This window comes from Pseudopodoces humilis, chromosome 8 (genome assembly GCF_049639895.1).
Source record: "Pseudopodoces humilis isolate 2021_Gansu_Grassland_sample_001 chromosome 8, ASM4963989v1, whole genome shotgun sequence".
In the NCBI taxonomy this organism is placed as follows: Eukaryota; Metazoa; Chordata; class Aves; order Passeriformes; family Paridae; genus Pseudopodoces; species Pseudopodoces humilis.
In genome coordinates, this window is record NC_142207.1 from 36,665,167 (window position 1) to 36,682,711 (window position 17,545).

At 41.5% G+C, this 17,545-nt stretch overlaps 1 protein-coding gene across 8 annotated transcripts in view; it reads right to left on the reverse strand.

Annotated features, from left to right (window-relative positions):
- AGAP1 (ArfGAP with GTPase domain, ankyrin repeat and PH domain 1) overlaps window positions 1-17,545 on the reverse strand; it is a 308,125-nt gene that overhangs the window by 170,531 nt on the left and 120,049 nt on the right. For all 8 annotated transcript variants that reach the window (XM_014261324.2, XM_005532757.3, XM_005532756.3 and 5 more), the window contains exon 6: window positions 15,525-15,659. In XM_014261324.2, coding sequence (XP_014116799.1) covers window positions 15,525-15,659 — 135 coding nt within the window. The remainder of the gene's footprint in view (window positions 1-15,524; window positions 15,660-17,545) is intronic.

The window sequence follows — 17,545 nt, forward strand, 5'->3', positions numbered from 1 at the left end:
CCTTTGGAAAGAGCTCTTTTTATGCCATAAATACGTAAAAATAAAATTTCTTGCAACCTTTTGAGTCACAAATTTAAAACTAATAAAAATTTCAGTATTTGGAAACAGGTACTTGTGTAGTGGCTAATCAAAAATGCCACTAACTAAATCTAGCTTACTTGCATGCAGTTTACTTCATGAAACTTGTGCCAAGGAGTCTGCAGTCACTTGCAACACCTCCACCAAAACCAGTGACAATTTTTGGCATCTCCTTAAAAAGTCCCCCATAAACTAACTGGGATTAAGCCAACAGAACCCAGTGTGTCTCGTTCAGAAAACACAAGAAGATAATCATGTAAATTCCAAGATCATTTTCCCTCACTACATTACAGCACAGGCAGGGACAGTGTAAGCATGGTTTCTTCTCAAATGAATGCAATTTTAATAACAAACTGGTCTGTGGCTTATGTTTTTCATGTAAATGAATGATGGCATAACCATGATTTAGCGAGAATACATTGTATGAAGAATGGCTCATATATATGAAGAAGCAGCTTCATTAGTTACATCCCACCTCCAATAGGCCTCTTATCATCCTGAAAGGATGATATCAATTAATTTATCTTATCCTAGCATATTGATCATAACCTTCATCAGCTAATCATGTTTAAATTAAAGGGGAATATCGTAGCACTCTGTCATTTCAGACCCATTGGGTTATTGATCTGGGGCCTGGGAAGCCATATATTAAAATATTTTAAAATACATTAGCGAGTGAAGAGAGCAAACCAAAGGTCAGATTTTAACACACGCACATGGATTTCTCTTCATCATATGTGGTAAAGACCTAAATTAAGACCAAAACTGAACAAAAACCACACATGAATGAAAACTACCTCGTCTGCAAAAGCTCAGGCTCTCACATGGGAGAGATAATTAACCAAGGAAAACATTTACCTCTTCAGTGTGAGGTGTTGGTATCACATTGACACACACAGCACAGTCTGGGCAAGGAAGGGGAAGGAACAAGGAAAGAAACCCAAGGCAGTCTGAACGTGGCAACTCAAACACACGACCTGAACATGAGCAAAGCACCAGGGTGCTCCAAGCCTTGGACACTTCCAGGGATCCAGGGGCAGCCCCAGCTGCTCTGGGCACCCTGTGCCAGGGCCTCCCCACCCTCACAGGGAACAATTCCTTCCCAATATCCCATCCCTCTGCCCTCTGGCAGTGGGAAGCCATTCCCTAAATTCTGTTCCTCCATCCCTTGTCCCAAGTCCCTCCCCAGGAACCCCTTTAGGCCCTGGAAGGGGCTCTGAGCTCTCCCTGGAGCCTTCTTCAGGTGAGCACCCCCAGCTCCCCCAGCCTGGCTCCAGAGCAGAGGGGCTCCACCCTTGGAGCATCTCCACATCATTATACCGGGGGCCCCAAACTGGACACAGGTGGGGTCAAAATAGACCATTCTTCACCTCAAATTCCTTACTCCAAAAAAAATTCCAAAAGCTCCTCACTCCATCAGAACAATGATGTCCTATAAAGTGAATAAAAAATCTGAGAAAGCAGAATTATTTTTTTTCCCCAAGCCTTCAGGTTCTGTCTCATTCCAGTGCTGCTTCTGAACACAACAGTTGAATTTAATACTCTCTAAAACATATCTCTAAAACAGATGAATACAACTTAAATCTATGGCAGATATCAAAAACAATTCAGAGAGAGAAGCATTTCGACTACTTCTAAAAATCAATTTGTCTGTACTTTTAAATATTCAATCCATCAATTTGTGACAGATTTTATTGTAATCAGTAGTATGAAAAACTAAACAAAATTTATGTGCAAAGTCAAGAAGTCTTCTGCAAATAAACAGGGATATGCCATGGATACTTAAGAGTTGTAAAGAAGGAGAACTGATACTTAGCATATATTTGGTCTTCTAGGGGAACTGACACTTATTTTTTATACATTTAAATTTAATTCCACGAGCCAGAATGACTGGGAGTTGTATTCTGCTTGAAGGCATTGATAATTAGAAGCATGTGAAATTTCTGCTCCGAGTTGGGAGGGAAAGCTCTTGGCTTGAATGCCTCTTCTTCCATGCCTGACCTAGCGCACCACAACAAAATTAACCTTCCCACCCCCTGCCACTTTCATCTCAAATGCTACTTTTTGTTAGTCAAAACCCAGTCATTCCTCAGCACCTCCCGCTCCCTCCCTGGCCTGGATTTCAGGGAGCCCTGAGCAGGAGAGCTTGGAGCTGCACATGGATGTTTCCACGTCCCAGCTCTCGGGATTTCCGTGCAATCCACCACGTTTTCCAACAGAAAAAAGGGAGCGCGCGCTCATCGTTCCCAAGCAAAGCCCTCGCGTTCGGCTCTCGGGGGTGAGGAGCAGAGGACTGAATTCCCTCGTGGGAGGAGCAGAGCTGTGCCTCCAGAACAGACCCCTCTTGGTGCTCCGTTTGGGAGCTCACCCCTGTTAGGAACGCTGGCACCACAAGAGCTGTGCTGACACAGCTGTCTTGCCCTGGTTCAAAGCACTGCTCACACATCAGCTCGACCTCACCAGTGCAGATCCATCCAAGGACAAGGATGAGAAAGGCAGAGACCTGAGGGGAAAATATCCCCCAGGAGAAGTTCAAGGCACAAGGTGGGAGACTCATCCAGCTCCACATCAGAAAACTGACAATACTCTGTAGCAGCTCCAAGAGATGAGCTGAGGGAAACCTCATCTAGGCTGAGACCTGATCTCTCCCTGCTCCTCAGGTGGGTCCTGGAAAACACACAAAGGTATCAGCAGTCTGATCACTTTTCATTCCCAAAAGGAAGGGAATACAGTCATTCCTCTGCTCTTTGCTTCCACCAAGGAAAGCTTGGGATATTAAAAGGGATGACTCCAGGCATACAAGATCCGTAACATCTGGTGCCATTTCTCTTCTCAGTGATCACAGTTCACGGGTGTTGCATACTTTAGGAGCTGCAAACACTCTTCTCCAATTACCACTAATTTAAATCAAAACTGGTTTCTCATAAAAACCTGTGTAAGACCATTCATCTCCTCTGCACGTCCAAGAACGAGTAAACAGCAGGTTCAGTTAAAACCTGCCACTTGTGCAAAAGATGGGAATACAGGAAATTTTCCCTCACTGATGGACAGACAGAAAATTGATTTCAGTTGAAGTTGGAATGCTGATGGCTGAGTGAAAAACATCAGCTGGGACAAGCATTTGTTTAAATAAATACCTGTTTTAACTACTTGGGGGAAAAAAACAATGCAAAATTGGGAGTTTTGTGTGAGCAAGTATTTGCTTTTACCTTAAGAAACACAAGTAGAAGTTGTTGAGATATATAGCAGCTTACATTTTTACAGCAGATGCCTTTTAGCTTAATATTCCATGTTTACAGGATAAGTAAGGGTTCAATAAAAGTAAATTTATTCCACAATTACATTTTGCAGAAGAGGCAGTAATAACTACCAGAGCAAGCCCTAACCAGAAATGCTTCCAAATGGGAAACATTAACGTAAGTAGCCACTATTAAGGCCATTGTGCCTGTTATTTTAAATTCAATCCATTTTCTAGGCTAAACAACCTTTATATTTCTCTGTTTAAAAGGAGAGCATGACATCCCACGTGTCAGGTATAACAGAGAAACGAGTGCTGGACAATTCTAATGCTGGAGTTTGGAATTGGCAATTTATCCAGCTAATTCCTGGCCACTTACAGCCAGAAATGTCTGAAGTTACTTTACCCTGAAGAAGCAGTGCCACTGTAAAGTCACACCAGGGGAGAGGAGTTCCTGCTCTGCACTGAGCACAAAGCCCTTTCAGACAGCCTGTAGTGGAACTTGCTGGGAGAAACCTCAATGACCAAAAAAGAAAAGTCAAATTGATCAAAAAGATATAAATCTGTAGTGCAAGGCACCAAAAGCATTAGGAAGTTTTAGAGGATGAAGTGCCTGGTTAACAAATCTTTGCTTCTTAAACCTTGTCTTACAAGATATGAAAATAGAGCTGTAAATCAGTCTTGGTATTAAATATCTTCCATCAATGACAACTTTTTTTTTCCCCCCCCTCCACAGGTAACTCTAATTAACACTGCACATCACATGTTCCCAACTTCCATGCAAATCACTGCCTTCCAAGGCTAGGTAAGCAAATATGCCAATAAATCCACTGGAAACAATCTGGCATCTGAAGCAATCTAAAAAATCAACCTGTGTTTTCTTCACTGCTTTAAATGTTCTGTAACCAGAATTTACCTCACCAGTACTCATGGAGCTCTGCTGACCTTCCCACAAGGGCAAAATTAAGTCAGAAATCCTGTTACATCCCACACAGAGTTATGATTTTAAATTTCAAAAGGTTAAAAAGTGTTGAAACAAGGAAAAAAGTTAACTTGAAAAGATTCAAAGAGAATGTTGTCAAATTGATGTGTTCTGTAAAATGTCCATAAAGGAAGGAACTGAGTTGTTAATTACCCTTTAACATTCTTATGGATAACATCATTGTATGTATTTAATTCTATCCCAAAAGATAAAATCATTTTTTAATCACATCAAAACATAGATTTAAGTAACAGGAAAATACAAGATGCTTCAGGATTTTACCACCTTGGTGAATAATTTCCTCTTTCCATTTTGAAGCAGCTTCATGGAAAGCCCATTTTGGGGCACACACTACCAAGTGACTGCTTTCATAGAGAACATTTCTGCTTTCTGAAGATCCATGCACATGCAGTGAGCTCACTAATAGAGCACAGAAAAGGACACAAAGTGATAGAAATTTGCTGGTTATGTCAGTGCATCTCAGATGCAACCAACCCTCTAGAAAGAAATAAACTAATCACATTTACTAAATCAAATTCAACTTAACTCATGCCTCATCCAGACATTTCTACTAACTCAACTTAAAGAAAATCTCACTAAAAACACAGAATAATCAATTATTTTCTTTTTTCAACTGCCAAAATGACACAAAATTGTTACCTGACAACTCCAAGTCTCAAGTCAGAGGTGCAACCACATTGTGGGATCACACAGCTGCATCCAGACAGGGCACAGCTGGTTCTAAACAAGGACCACGACTTCTGGGATAGCCAAGAAAAAAGTGATAGTCACCTAATATTTGAACAGATACCACTTTTTTCACATTAAATATTCACAGATATTATTCTTCAAGACTTGAGTATTCTCCTCAGAAAAGAGCAACCAGGTTTACTACAGCAACACCAAAAAAAGGTGCATAAACACACCACTGCTTCTGAAGCACAACTTATCTATGCTGTTCACCAAACTCAACCTAGAGAATGTTCTTACACTTAAGAGAAAAACCTTCCTCCAAACAAACCACCAAGGTCCTAAATAAGATTAAATACATCACCTCAGCCCATGAGCTCATTTCCCACTGAGCCATCAAAATCCACCTCTCAGGCACACAGAGGCCTGCTGGAAAAAGGAGTAAAGCTTTGTGTTACCAACATCACTGCTTCAGTGCAGGTGGAATAAATCCTGCTCCCAAAACACCCTCCACAAATCCAGCAGAAGATAGGAAGTTATCTCCTCCGCCACTAAAGGCTAAAAATCCTTTGGGTTTGTGGGTTTATGCACATCCAGCTGTCACAAAAGCAGTTCCCTGCCAGAGCAGAAGCATCATAGAGCATTTCACATAAATCTCCCAAAACACATAAGCCCCCCCTTTGCACTTTAATCATTTGCTAACAGTTACAATAAGATTGTATTAAAAATTTAAACTGCCCTACTTAATGCAATTTACCTTCAAAGGTCCGTTTCCAGAGAATGAAGTCGAATGATATAAATGTCGAACACTTGATCAGATTTATGGCGCCCAAGAATATTTCTCTTGATACAGATCTGACGAGTGAAGGCTAATGGCTTTAGTTTTATTACTTTTTAAGCACTTAATGGGAAAATGTAGACATTTTCACAAGACTAAGCTCCAGCAAAATGGTGCATTTAGAGGATGACAGCAGAGGAGAAAGCTGTGTGTTCTCTGTGGAAATGACCGGTTAAACAGCGTTATTAAGCGAGAGACTAACACTGAGTATTTATCCAGATAATTTGTCACACAACAGTTAGGCCTGAGTGCCTCTACTTAACAGGGGAAGCTCTACAGCCAAGCTGCCTGATGGAACTGGGTCCAAAATCCCAGGGAAAGACAACTGAAGTCACACTGGGATTGTAAAAGCAGAAGCTGAGTGACACTGCCAGGGGTGCAGATCAGCCAGTGTAGTGTCTGCAGGTGATTAGAAAATAACCCTTTCATTCTTTAGATACTTGAGAGAATCCCACCTTTTCACCCCAACCATGTTCTCCATACATGCTACAAAGCAATAGTTTCACTTGCCTAAAAGCACTTTTTTTTTTTCTTTTAATTTTTTTTTTAAACTGAAAGACAGCTGGGAGTCCTCAGATTTCAATTAATGTCGAGGTACTTGGCCAATCAATCACCAAGTGCTATAAATTCCCCTCTATTTCTCATTAGTTACACTATTGCACAGCTTAAATCTAAACATACCTTTCTGGGAGACTGTAAATTACCAGGCCTAAGACACAAGCGAGTGCATCAGGCATCAGGAGGGGCATAAATGATGGGAGTGCGGCGACTGTACGTGCGCTCAACTCCCGCTGATTTACTCCTCACGAGGGCTTTTTTCACACAAAAGTAGCAGCAGCAGAAGTGCCACCAGCAGCACTCCATCTCCTGGAGTTTGCATATCTGACTTGAGACCAGTAATGACCTGTCTTTATTAACATTAAGAAGTTTTATGCTCCAAATCCAATTTTCTATGGAAAAAAATATTTCTTCAGCATCTGCCAATAATGTTCCTTCATTAAGTGCAGATAGAGCTTGAAGAAAAACAAACCTCTGCCTTAATTTAAAGTTGGTTCTGTGGCTCTGAAAGCCACCTTCAGCCTCTTCAAAGGTGAGACAGTGCTGAAGTTACCTGACACAGCAGGATCTTGCACTGAAACTAAAAGGAACACACATCCACGCATTTATTAAACAAAACTACTCCATTTTTAGTCATGTACCAGCTTTATAATAATTTTTCAAGTAAAGGTGATAAGCCAGCACTCCACAGAGGCTGCTGAGGGAATGCACTTGTCACACATGACAAATACGTTCCAAAAAATGTCTTCTATCAGAGTTAGAATTTATTCCAAAATTTAGTTTTGAAAGTTGCATAAAACTTTCAGTCCAGAGCTACAAGCAGCCAAAAAAAAAAAAAAAAAAAAATCAAAGAAAACCAAACAACAGCAAACTGTGACCAATTCTCAGCAGATAATGAAGTGAAGTCACATGCGGAGAATCACACAGGAATCACAAGACCATTTAGGCTGGAAAAGCTCTCTAAACTCACCAAGTCCAAGCATTACCCCAGCACTGCCCAGGCCACCATTAACCACATCCCCAGGTGCCACATCTAGAAGTGAAAGAGTCTCCCAGTTTTCCCAATCCCTAAATAAAACCTGTTGAGCCCCTGTGCTCACATTTAATATTTGGGATAATTTTCAGAACTGAGGCAGCCCATGTAGTCCCATCCACCTGCCAACTAATTTTCATTCCTGATTTTAGCTTACTTCCTAACCAAAACCCAGCACGCATTGTGGAAAAAAGTCCACATGGATGCCAGACTGGTGCCCCTGGAAAGACCAAACTAAAGAAAGAACCAAAACATGCAAAGAGAGGCTGTTCAAAAAGTAGCTCAGTGTTCTCCATTCTCATCTCCCGAGTTGTACAATACCGTGTTGTGCTGGATTCTCTCTTTTCCTCAAAATATTGACCAGATCCCGCAGCAGGCAGGACCTGACCTTGCTGCTTCTGGCTCACACAACACTCCAGTAACTAAAGAAAAGAAAGAGTTTGATGCAGAGAACAACAGCCTTGATGTTTAAGACTGGCCAGTAACACACACTTAAATGAAAGGAGGTGCTTATAGATAAAATTCACTTTGCACTGACATTTGACAAAAAATCACACAACACTATGGGTGCAAATGCTTTTCTTCTAGAGGAAGAGACAGAAGTTCCAGCTTTGGCAGGCACATGTTTCCTTGTGCAGCACCAACCCTCATCAGACCTAACCTCCGTTTCAAAATTCATTATACACAATTAAAGATTCTCTACTTTATAGAGAAGGAGGAAGGAAAAATCATATCTCAAACTCAGCAGCAGTGCTGGAAGTTTGCTGGCACAGGAATTCTGAGGCGAATGCCACCACTGAGCCTTGCTCCACCATGCACCACCCCCAGGAATCCAGGGAGGCTTTTAAAGGCTGAATACACGATGCTAATCCTGGCCAAGCAAACATCTCAATGGGATTTGCATATGCATACGGATTAGCTGAAAGGCAACGATTTGCATTGCGTTTCGGAAATGGCTTTTGAGGAACCAGCTATGCTAATAATCAACTTTGATGTTGAAAATGTGTTTGTTACACAACAGAGAAGGTTACAAAAGGATTATGTTTATTACACCAGTTCTAAACGTTTGATAGCTCAGACAAAAGCATCTCCTCATTATACGGGGCAAAGTGGGATCTCCTCTTTAAAAAATGTTCCTAAACACACAGAGAACAGAATGAAGTTACAGAAAAGGCATTTTCACTTCCCTTTCTGTCTTCAGACAACGCATCTCGTGGGTTAGCTCTTAATCTTCCATTCATCAATATTAAGCCAGCAAAGCCATTATTTTGTGAGCAAATTTAACCCACAAAGAAATCCACAAAGGACAGTTAAAACCAATGGCCAAGGGAAGATGTACTGAGGACACCTAATAAAAAAATCAAGCTTTAGACATTTCATGTTGGTCTCTATGTGAAGGCTTGCTGGAGAAGCTGTACAGAACATGGCATAAAGCAACAGACGAGGTGAATTGGCTTTAAGATTTGTCAGTTAAAAATTAAGAAGAAAAAGTCAAATTAAATGATCAAACCATAATCACAGCAATGTAACAAAGAGCACAGCATTAGGAAGAAAGACAAAGACACACTGGACAAGGCAGACCATCCCCCAAAATGCAGCAAACGAGGTACAGTTTACACAGAACACTTAGAAATAAAGCAGACATGAGGGAGAAAGGTTCTGGCTGTAACAAAGCAAATATAAACTGGCACTTTGTGGAGGTCATGCTCTGCTGAAGCCCTTCCTGGCCCTCACCTAACCTTGTGGTCAGTTCCTCTGCAGCATCATTTTGCAGCTTAAAAGGATTGTTGCTCTAACAGGTATCACGAAGCAGTATTTAATTTTATTTGTTTTTAAACCCTCCCCTTTGGGCACAGCCCATGACTGAACCCTGCTAGCAGCCATGCTGTGCCATCAGTTTGCTGTTCAGGTCACTTGGCTCAAAAAGAATCCCAGAAATTGTCTGCTCTTTTCAGCTTCTGCCTCCAGCTCCGCCAGGAACTGCAGCATGACAACACTTATTTATAGCTTATTTCTATTATGCTTTTCCTGGTGTCTTTACTGAGAAAAGCAGAGAATTGCAAAGTAAGGAATTTTCAAACTTCCTCCTTCTTCCAGAATTTTTCACGTCTGTTTCTAAGGGAATACAATTCCTACTTACTTGCCAGACACTCCACAAATATGTTTATAACACTTTATCTCCCAAGCACAACACCAACTGATTCTGCCTCTTACTCTCATGTCTACTGTGAAACTTTAAAAAAGGCAATTTACCCCCAAACAACCACCTTGTTTCCTGCCCCAGGATTTCAATTAGAGTTTGCATTACACAATATGACTTTACTGGACTAATTCTGAATCATCACTACTGAAAACCCAAATTCTTTTGCATTTTGCTAAGATTTATCATGCTCTTGTTGCCATTTAATGAAGAATTTGTCTACGTTGAAGTAGGTCTTGCCTTTATTGTACTCGCAGAAAAAAAAATAACAGCTGTCAAGTATTGCATAAAACCAGCAGCTCTGCTCTAGGTTTTAAATAACCTGTCTTACTGCATAAAATTCATATTAAGACTTAAAGGAAGTGCCATAAAATAACTGCTATAAAATTAAAAGTCACACAAAAAGTTCCGCAAGAGATTATGATTTTCTACAAGTCACCTACTGAATGACACACCAGAAATCAAAAACCAAAACCTCCCTAGAACTTTCACTGGCATTACATCATTCAATTCCTCTTTGCTCATTGCAGCACTTCTTAAATTCCATACCCTGGAATGGATGGAAATACTACAGCTCCTCATCCCATTATTTGATTCCAAGCATGAGAAAATGGATGCAGACGAGTCACTGGAAGATTTCTTTTCTTTCCTTCACACATTTGTGGATCCAGGTGTGCTGTTGAAAAACCTGATAGAGCAGCACCAATCTCAAAGTCCCCAAAGCCTGCAAAATTGCTGCAATTTTCACCAAAAATTGGCAAAAAGGTGAAATCTGTGCCCACCAAACAGCACAGCAGTGACACTGGACAGCACGAAGCACAAGGGGAACTGCACAGAGACCTCAGAACTTCTTGGGGACAACAAGAAAAAAACCTCTTCAGCTGTAATGTGCAAAGTGTGAAATTTGGCAATCAGTCAGAAAATAGAAATTCAAGGATTTGGATCCATTTTCCAGCCCAACCCAAAGCCCAAGGAAGGCTTCTTCAGACCTGTTTCACCAGGCACTGCTCAATTCACACAGCTCATTTCAAACCTATATATAAAAATTATATCAATTTCAGATATTGGTTCATTTCTTCCTGCTAGGTAACACTAGGCCATCCTACAACAATGTGCAGTCTGATTTATGACACCAGAACTTGTCCTCTATGGGAATGGGGCTGAGAGATTACCTGCAAACCAGAAGAAACATCTGTGCAAACAAAAACAGCCAAAAAATAAAATAAAATAATATAAAATAAAATTAAAAAATGGTGGTGTGAAATTCTTGTTCCCAAATTAAATCTTCTCATTTATTTATGGCCCATAAGAGTTACAGGCAGGAAGGGTAAAGTAAGTGTAAAGGCAAAGCATGAGCAAGGGCGAAGCTGAAGTAAGTTCAGAATAAAACACAAACACTTGACAAGATGAGGGTGAGCAGATTTGTGTGTTTATATCTTTTTCTTTCCAGCCGACTTTGGCGGCCGGGGCGTTTCAATGTCCCGGTGCGGTGACACAAAGCCCCGGGGGGCTCGGCGGGGCCGCCGCCATCACGGGCCCCTCACGGGCCCCTCACGCCGCGGCTCCGGCGCCCCCTGGCGGCCGCTCCCGCCGAGCTCCGTTATTCCCAGGGAAACGCAATGTGCATTAAGACCAAAACGTTAATTTTACATTAAAAATCAACGTCTTAAAATGAACTTCAAGCTGAAATGAACGGGGGCTTAAAATGAACGCAGCTTGAGCTGCTAAGCCATAACATCGAGGGAAAGAAATGGACTCCCTCACGTCACTTTCTCATTTAAAAAAAAAATAAAAATAAACAAACCAGGAAAATGCAAACATCTAACCAGCCGAAATATTGATTTCCCAGCGGGTTTGAAGCATGCGGGCCTGCCAAAGGGTCAGCAGGCTGATCTAGGCCATGTGTGACCAGCCTGAGCACACAGAGACGCTCAGGACCGCAAATGCCACATTCCCAGAGGCCTCAGCTGAAATCCAAGGAATTCCAAGGAATTCCCGGAGCCAAAGGAACCTCTGCCTCATTCTGCCCAGCACTGGGGTCCCCACCAGGCCAGCCCAGCTCCCCAAGCAGAGAATCCCTCAGGCCACATCCAGTGCCAGAGCGAACGTCGCATCTTCCCAAAACAGCTGTTGGGATGGGACCGATTTACTTCCCTTTTATTTACTTCCCATTGGGCTGATTAACATTTCCTAATGAAAACACATCCATAAAAGCTGACTTGATAATGCTGATGGCAAGTGACAGCCCTTCCCCTCAATGCGGCTGCACCAGGATTAATTTGTCATCTCCCATCCCTTAACAGAGAAATGGTGCTTTGAAGTTCTCCTTTTAGACACCTTTGTTCAACACCACACGCGAAATACTATTTGGATCTGGAAATAAAATACCTCTGGTAGATTTTTTACACAGCGCAGACACATTCCTTAATAAAATACTAGTGAGTTTGCAAATAAAACATCCAAAAATATTGGCAGCAGCACAGCATCAGAGCAAAGTGCAAATTGTGAGGCAGCAGTGGCCTCTGCCATCACATACCTGCAACTCCTGTCTCAACACACACAGGTTTATTTTTATTCTGGGCACTATTAGATCAAAATCTGAGTGTTACAGCCATCCAGATGAGGTAAAACCCCCTTGGTTGAACTGCTAAGGCTACAGAGGCAGAGTCAACTCTGAAACCAAGTTTGACTCCAACCCTTTTGTTTCACGCCCTGTGATAGTAAAATTTTATCCTCTAAGTATTTGAACATTTGCTCCTTTGTGGTGTCAGAGACTCACATGGCCCACAGTTAAATGGGTCAGGGAAAATCTGAACGTAAAGCAGGGCAAGATGTGTAGTTACAAATCCACCGTGAACAGAAATAAAAGCAATTCTCATGCATTAATGGTACATCAAGCTAATTCAAGAAGGCTAAAACCATTAAGAAGGCATCCTGGGGCAGTACACAGTCATTACAATACTGTGCTGACAAGAAGTATTAAAATAATCATTTCCAATGTCATTGATAGAATCTGTTCTGATAAGCAGGGGGGAAGAAAGGTCTCTAATTCTTAATTGGGACCATGAAGCAAAATGGATCTTATTAGCATTTATCTAATTTTTAAAATGCAATTTCCTTGTTCAACTATTCAAAATACCAAAAAGTAAGAAAGTATTTATTATCCTCCACCATTGGGCACATTTCTAAGCTAAACCCTTGCAACATGGAACAACTTTTTTTTATTTCAGCCCAAAATTCAGGTTTTAATTCCCAACAGGATTAAACCTCAGTGGGACATGGCTGAAGGTTAAAAAACATCCTCTAAAATAGCCAAATGTGAAGCAGGATTTTGGCTTGCCCTTTACTCAGCTTTCCTCTTACAAAATAGGAACCAATGGACTTGATCTTAAGGGTCTTTTCCAACCCAAGTGATTCTATGATTCCATCTCTGTTACAATCAATAGTGAGCTTATCAGCTGTAATGAAGTGCTGGAAATGAGATATTTGGATTTAACTCGAGAACAAAGTAGCATTTTCATAACAATAATCATTCAAGTTAAATTATTTTACCACTCAGCTGTGGAGAAAATGGGAAATGAGTTATCACAGAAGAATCGTAACAGATGACCACTAAGTTCAAGTAGCTGCTTGCAGGGGATAAATTAGAAATTTAATTTCTAAAGTGTGTGCAATGAAAGAGTAAAAGGCTCTTCAATGCCATTTCCAATTTCTTCCTCCAAAAGGCAGGTCTACATCACAGCAAAGCACAACACAGAAACAAGAAAACAGGTTTTAAAAAAAGCTTGCAAACAACGCAGCCCAAACCAGGAACTGGTGTCAAAACCCACTAATTGTGTGTGGAAGAAAGGTCTGTGGGCTGGAACACCCTCAGGTGGAAAGTTTTTTTGTTTGTTTTTCTTTTTTTCAACATCAGAGAATCCCAGAATGGTTTAGATTGGAAAGAACCTTAAAGCTCATCTTGTTCCACCCCCCCTGCCAGGGCAGGGACACCTTCCACTATCCCAGGTTGCCCAACTAATGTGGACCCTCTGAAGAAGCCACTAAAAATCATTAAAGCTACACTGAACCTGAATGCCCCAGAGCAGCACAAACCAAGAGATATTTAATCAAGTGCTCCCTATTAAGAGCTTGCACTGCTCATTCACACCCCCTCATTTAATGGGGTTAAGAAGTTGCTTTGTTTCCTGCTGAAATAAACAGCAAAAATTATCAGGAATTGGATTCGGTCCCAGACATGTCTGGCAAGTGTAACCCATCCATACAGAAGCATTTCTAATCCTATTAGCTAGCAAATATTAAAGAGCTGGTTGGCTGCCATGGGGGTAAAACAACACCCTGATATTTCTTAAAACACATGATCCCTGTCAATTCTTTCTTACGACCAAAGAGAGACAAATGAGCCTCCTGAAAGCTTACAAGTTTATCACACTAGCTTTGTGCCAAGAGACTTCTCTCAAAATCTCTGAGAAAGGGAAAAAAAAACTAAGAAGGAGACTGTAGACAGAGCCACAAATACTAGGACTGGGAATATATAATTAACAATCTAACTATAGCCAGCACTCAAAAATGTGCTAACAAAACCCCCTAATGGCTCTTTGAAACTCCTAATCAATATAGAAAATCTAGGCAGCCAAAACAGTAATTTTTGCAACTAGTTTGAGTGAAAACAGGGAGCAAAGCAAGAAGATGCAGCTTCAAAAGCTCTTCTCTGAAATCTGACCAACAGCATAGGTAAAGAACACATGGCACATCAGTATTTTCCATGTAAAACATTTTATGTTTTGCCTCTTTTCTCCCCATGTTAAAATCACAACAGTTTTAATTTTTTCTTCAGTGTAAACATTAGAATCTATCACCTTTTCGTTCCATGTAAAAATCTGAATTGTTTGCTTTTTTTTTTTTTTCAATTTGAAGTGTCATTTCACACCCTGTTGTGAGGTGCTGATGTGACACTGCCTCACATAAGCACAGGCAGAGCAGGACTTTGTAAGGAGAAGCTGGCAACAAAAACCCTCCAGAACTAAGGAGCTCTGAGAAGCATTAAAACTTAATTAAGAAGGTTTTTAGACAGAGAAAACTGATGTGATGGGGAGCTGACACATTCAGCCACAAGAGGAGCCTGGTGAGAGGAGAAGCCAGGCAAGCCCCAGGACACTTGGCTGAAATTCCACTAGAGGGGGCATAGATCCCATCTCATTCAACTCCAGGATCATGAAATCAGAATATCCTAATCTGGAAGGGACCCACAAGGATCAAAACCCCCAAATAAGACTCTCAAAGAGTCACAGAATGGTTTGGGTTGGAAAGGAGCTTCAAGCTTACCCTGCCCACCCTGTCCAACATGGGCAGGGACACCTTCCACTATCCCAGGCTGCTCCTTGCCCTGTCCAGCCTGGCCTTGGACACTTCAGGGATCCAGGGACAGCCACAGCTTCTCTGGGCACCCTGTGCCAGGGCCTGCCCACCCTCCCAGGAAACAATTCCTTCCCAAGATCCAACCCCCGTCTCTCAGTTTTGAGAGAACACGGAACACTACGCTACTCAAACTCAGCATTTTCAGCTACTCTGCACAAACAGCCCCTCAGCCTCTCCACGAGCGCTAAAACCAAACCAAAGAAAACTCTGCTAAAATAAAGCAAGGACCAAAGAAAACTGAAAATTAAATAAGGACTAAAAATAGCTTAAGATGCTTAAGACTAAAGGTGCTGGTGGAGAACACATCAATGCACATGTGATGTGTTCAAGATAAGGACTTGTCTTAGAAAACACAATAAAAATGCCTAAAAAAAATCAGCGTTTTCTTTAACTGAGCAGGCAAATATCTGAGCTATCCCAGATGGGTCACTGCTTAGAAAGAACAGCTAGAGGATGGAGTGATGTGCTGGATGAAAAAGGCAGCTGTACCGTCATGGAAGACTCTCTCCACGTTGAGCCCGTAGGTGGCACAGGTCTCGTAGTAAGTGCATCTCTTGAGGTCATTGGACAACTTCCTGGCTCTGGCATCGTCGATAACACGGGGGTTGGTGGAGGTGATGGCATCTGCATAACCACAGGGGGAAAATACCCATTAAAGGTCACTTGGAAACACCAGACTGGGAGTCACACAGGCACAGGAGGGTCCTGGAAGTTGGAACACACCTCTGAGATCACCGAGTGTTAACATCAACCTACAGTCACCCCTAACCCTCAAGTGCCACATCCAGTGGTTTTTGAGCACTTCCAGGGATGGTTCCAATGCTTGACAGTCCTTTCTGTGAGGAAATTTTCCCTAATATCCAGCATGAGCCTCCCCACTGATGCAACTTCAGGCCAGCTCCTCTCATATTGACCAATACCCAAGCAGTGAGTTTAAATACAAACCATGAAACAGGGTGGACATCACTCTAATTTACATTTTAAAATTACGAGTACACTGATTCTAAAAGGCAGGGGGAAAACCTCCAACACTTTTTGCTTTCCTTACACACATATATTGAGCCCAGTTGTTGCACCAAAAAAAACCGAAAAACACCATCACATGAGCTCTGATGTAAAATATATTTAGGGAAACAAGTGGGTGCTTAGTACAAACATGCCAAATATTTTTTAGGGTTATTTTATGTGAAATATTAAACATGATGTATTTTCAAGAAACTGAACTTAATTGTAAATTGCTTTCTCAAACTCTGCCGTGAAGGGCACCTGGAGATGTTGTGGGAACATACTGCAAAGCTGATCAAAATTGTATTTTTCCAAACAATCATACCTGGGAATTCTCTCCAACAGCTTCTTTTCATGAAAGCTGAAAATCAGAAATTTCAGTTTCTAGTGCTTATCCAGAGGAGCTGAAAAAAACCTTACACCAGAATAGACAAAGGAGAAGCTTCTTTCTTGCTACTCCATCATACTCCATCATAGTGATGGACTCTGTATACAAAGGTGATACTATTTGAAGTGACAATCTTATTAAGAGATCTTGAAATGGAACTTTTTTTCCCCCAGAAGTACTGTGTTACTCTTCCACCCTGTGCCTACAAGTGTTCCAGGCCAGGTTGGATGGGCCTGAGAGCAAACTGGGATAGTGAGTGGAAGGTGTCCCTATCCATGGCAGGGGGTGGCACTGGATGATCTTCAAGGTCCATTTCAGCCCAAACAATTCTGGGATCCTACAACATTCCAGAACTGGGATGCTAATTTCAGCATTAAAAGCTTCCCAGAAAATCTTCCTTAAAATATGCAATCGCCCACAGCAGCAAAACAGATTTGTTCTTTGGGAAAAAAACATCACCTGAACCTAAACATGGAATCAAAGCCTCTTGCAACGCTGTATTTGAGGCTCTGCCCTGGGCATGACAGGACCAGACCTCAGCTGATGTCGTCATTATCTTCTCATCAGATCCAATTAATAAAAATAAAGCAGAAATAAGGAAAAGTAGGAGCCTATTTTTTTATCAGCAGAGGGCGCTGATAACATTTAACCAGATAGGAACTGATAGGATTCAGCTCCAGAACACCACAGCTTCCCAAAGTTCACCTCCTTGTTCCAAAGTGGCTCAGGCTGGGGCACCGAGTTGGCTTTGGAAGTCACAGGAGGACAACTGGAAGCACTGAGCCAGTGTTAATATTTTGGGAAAGATTTCATTTCACATCTCATTTCAGGAACACCTGACAAAACCAAGTTCAGGTTGGACAGAGCTTGGAGCATCCTGGGCTCCTGGAAGGTGTCTGTGCCCATGACACAGAGCTGGAATTAGATGTGCTTGAAGGTGCCCTCCATCCCAAGCCATTCTGCGATTCTGTGATATAAAAGGTATATTTCAAATATGTATTTTAACATATAAAGTGTATTAATTTAACATTTAAAGTGTATTACATATTTCATATATTTTATTTCACTATCAAACACAGACGAAAAGCTGTGATTTTTCCTGATGCTTATTCCTAGA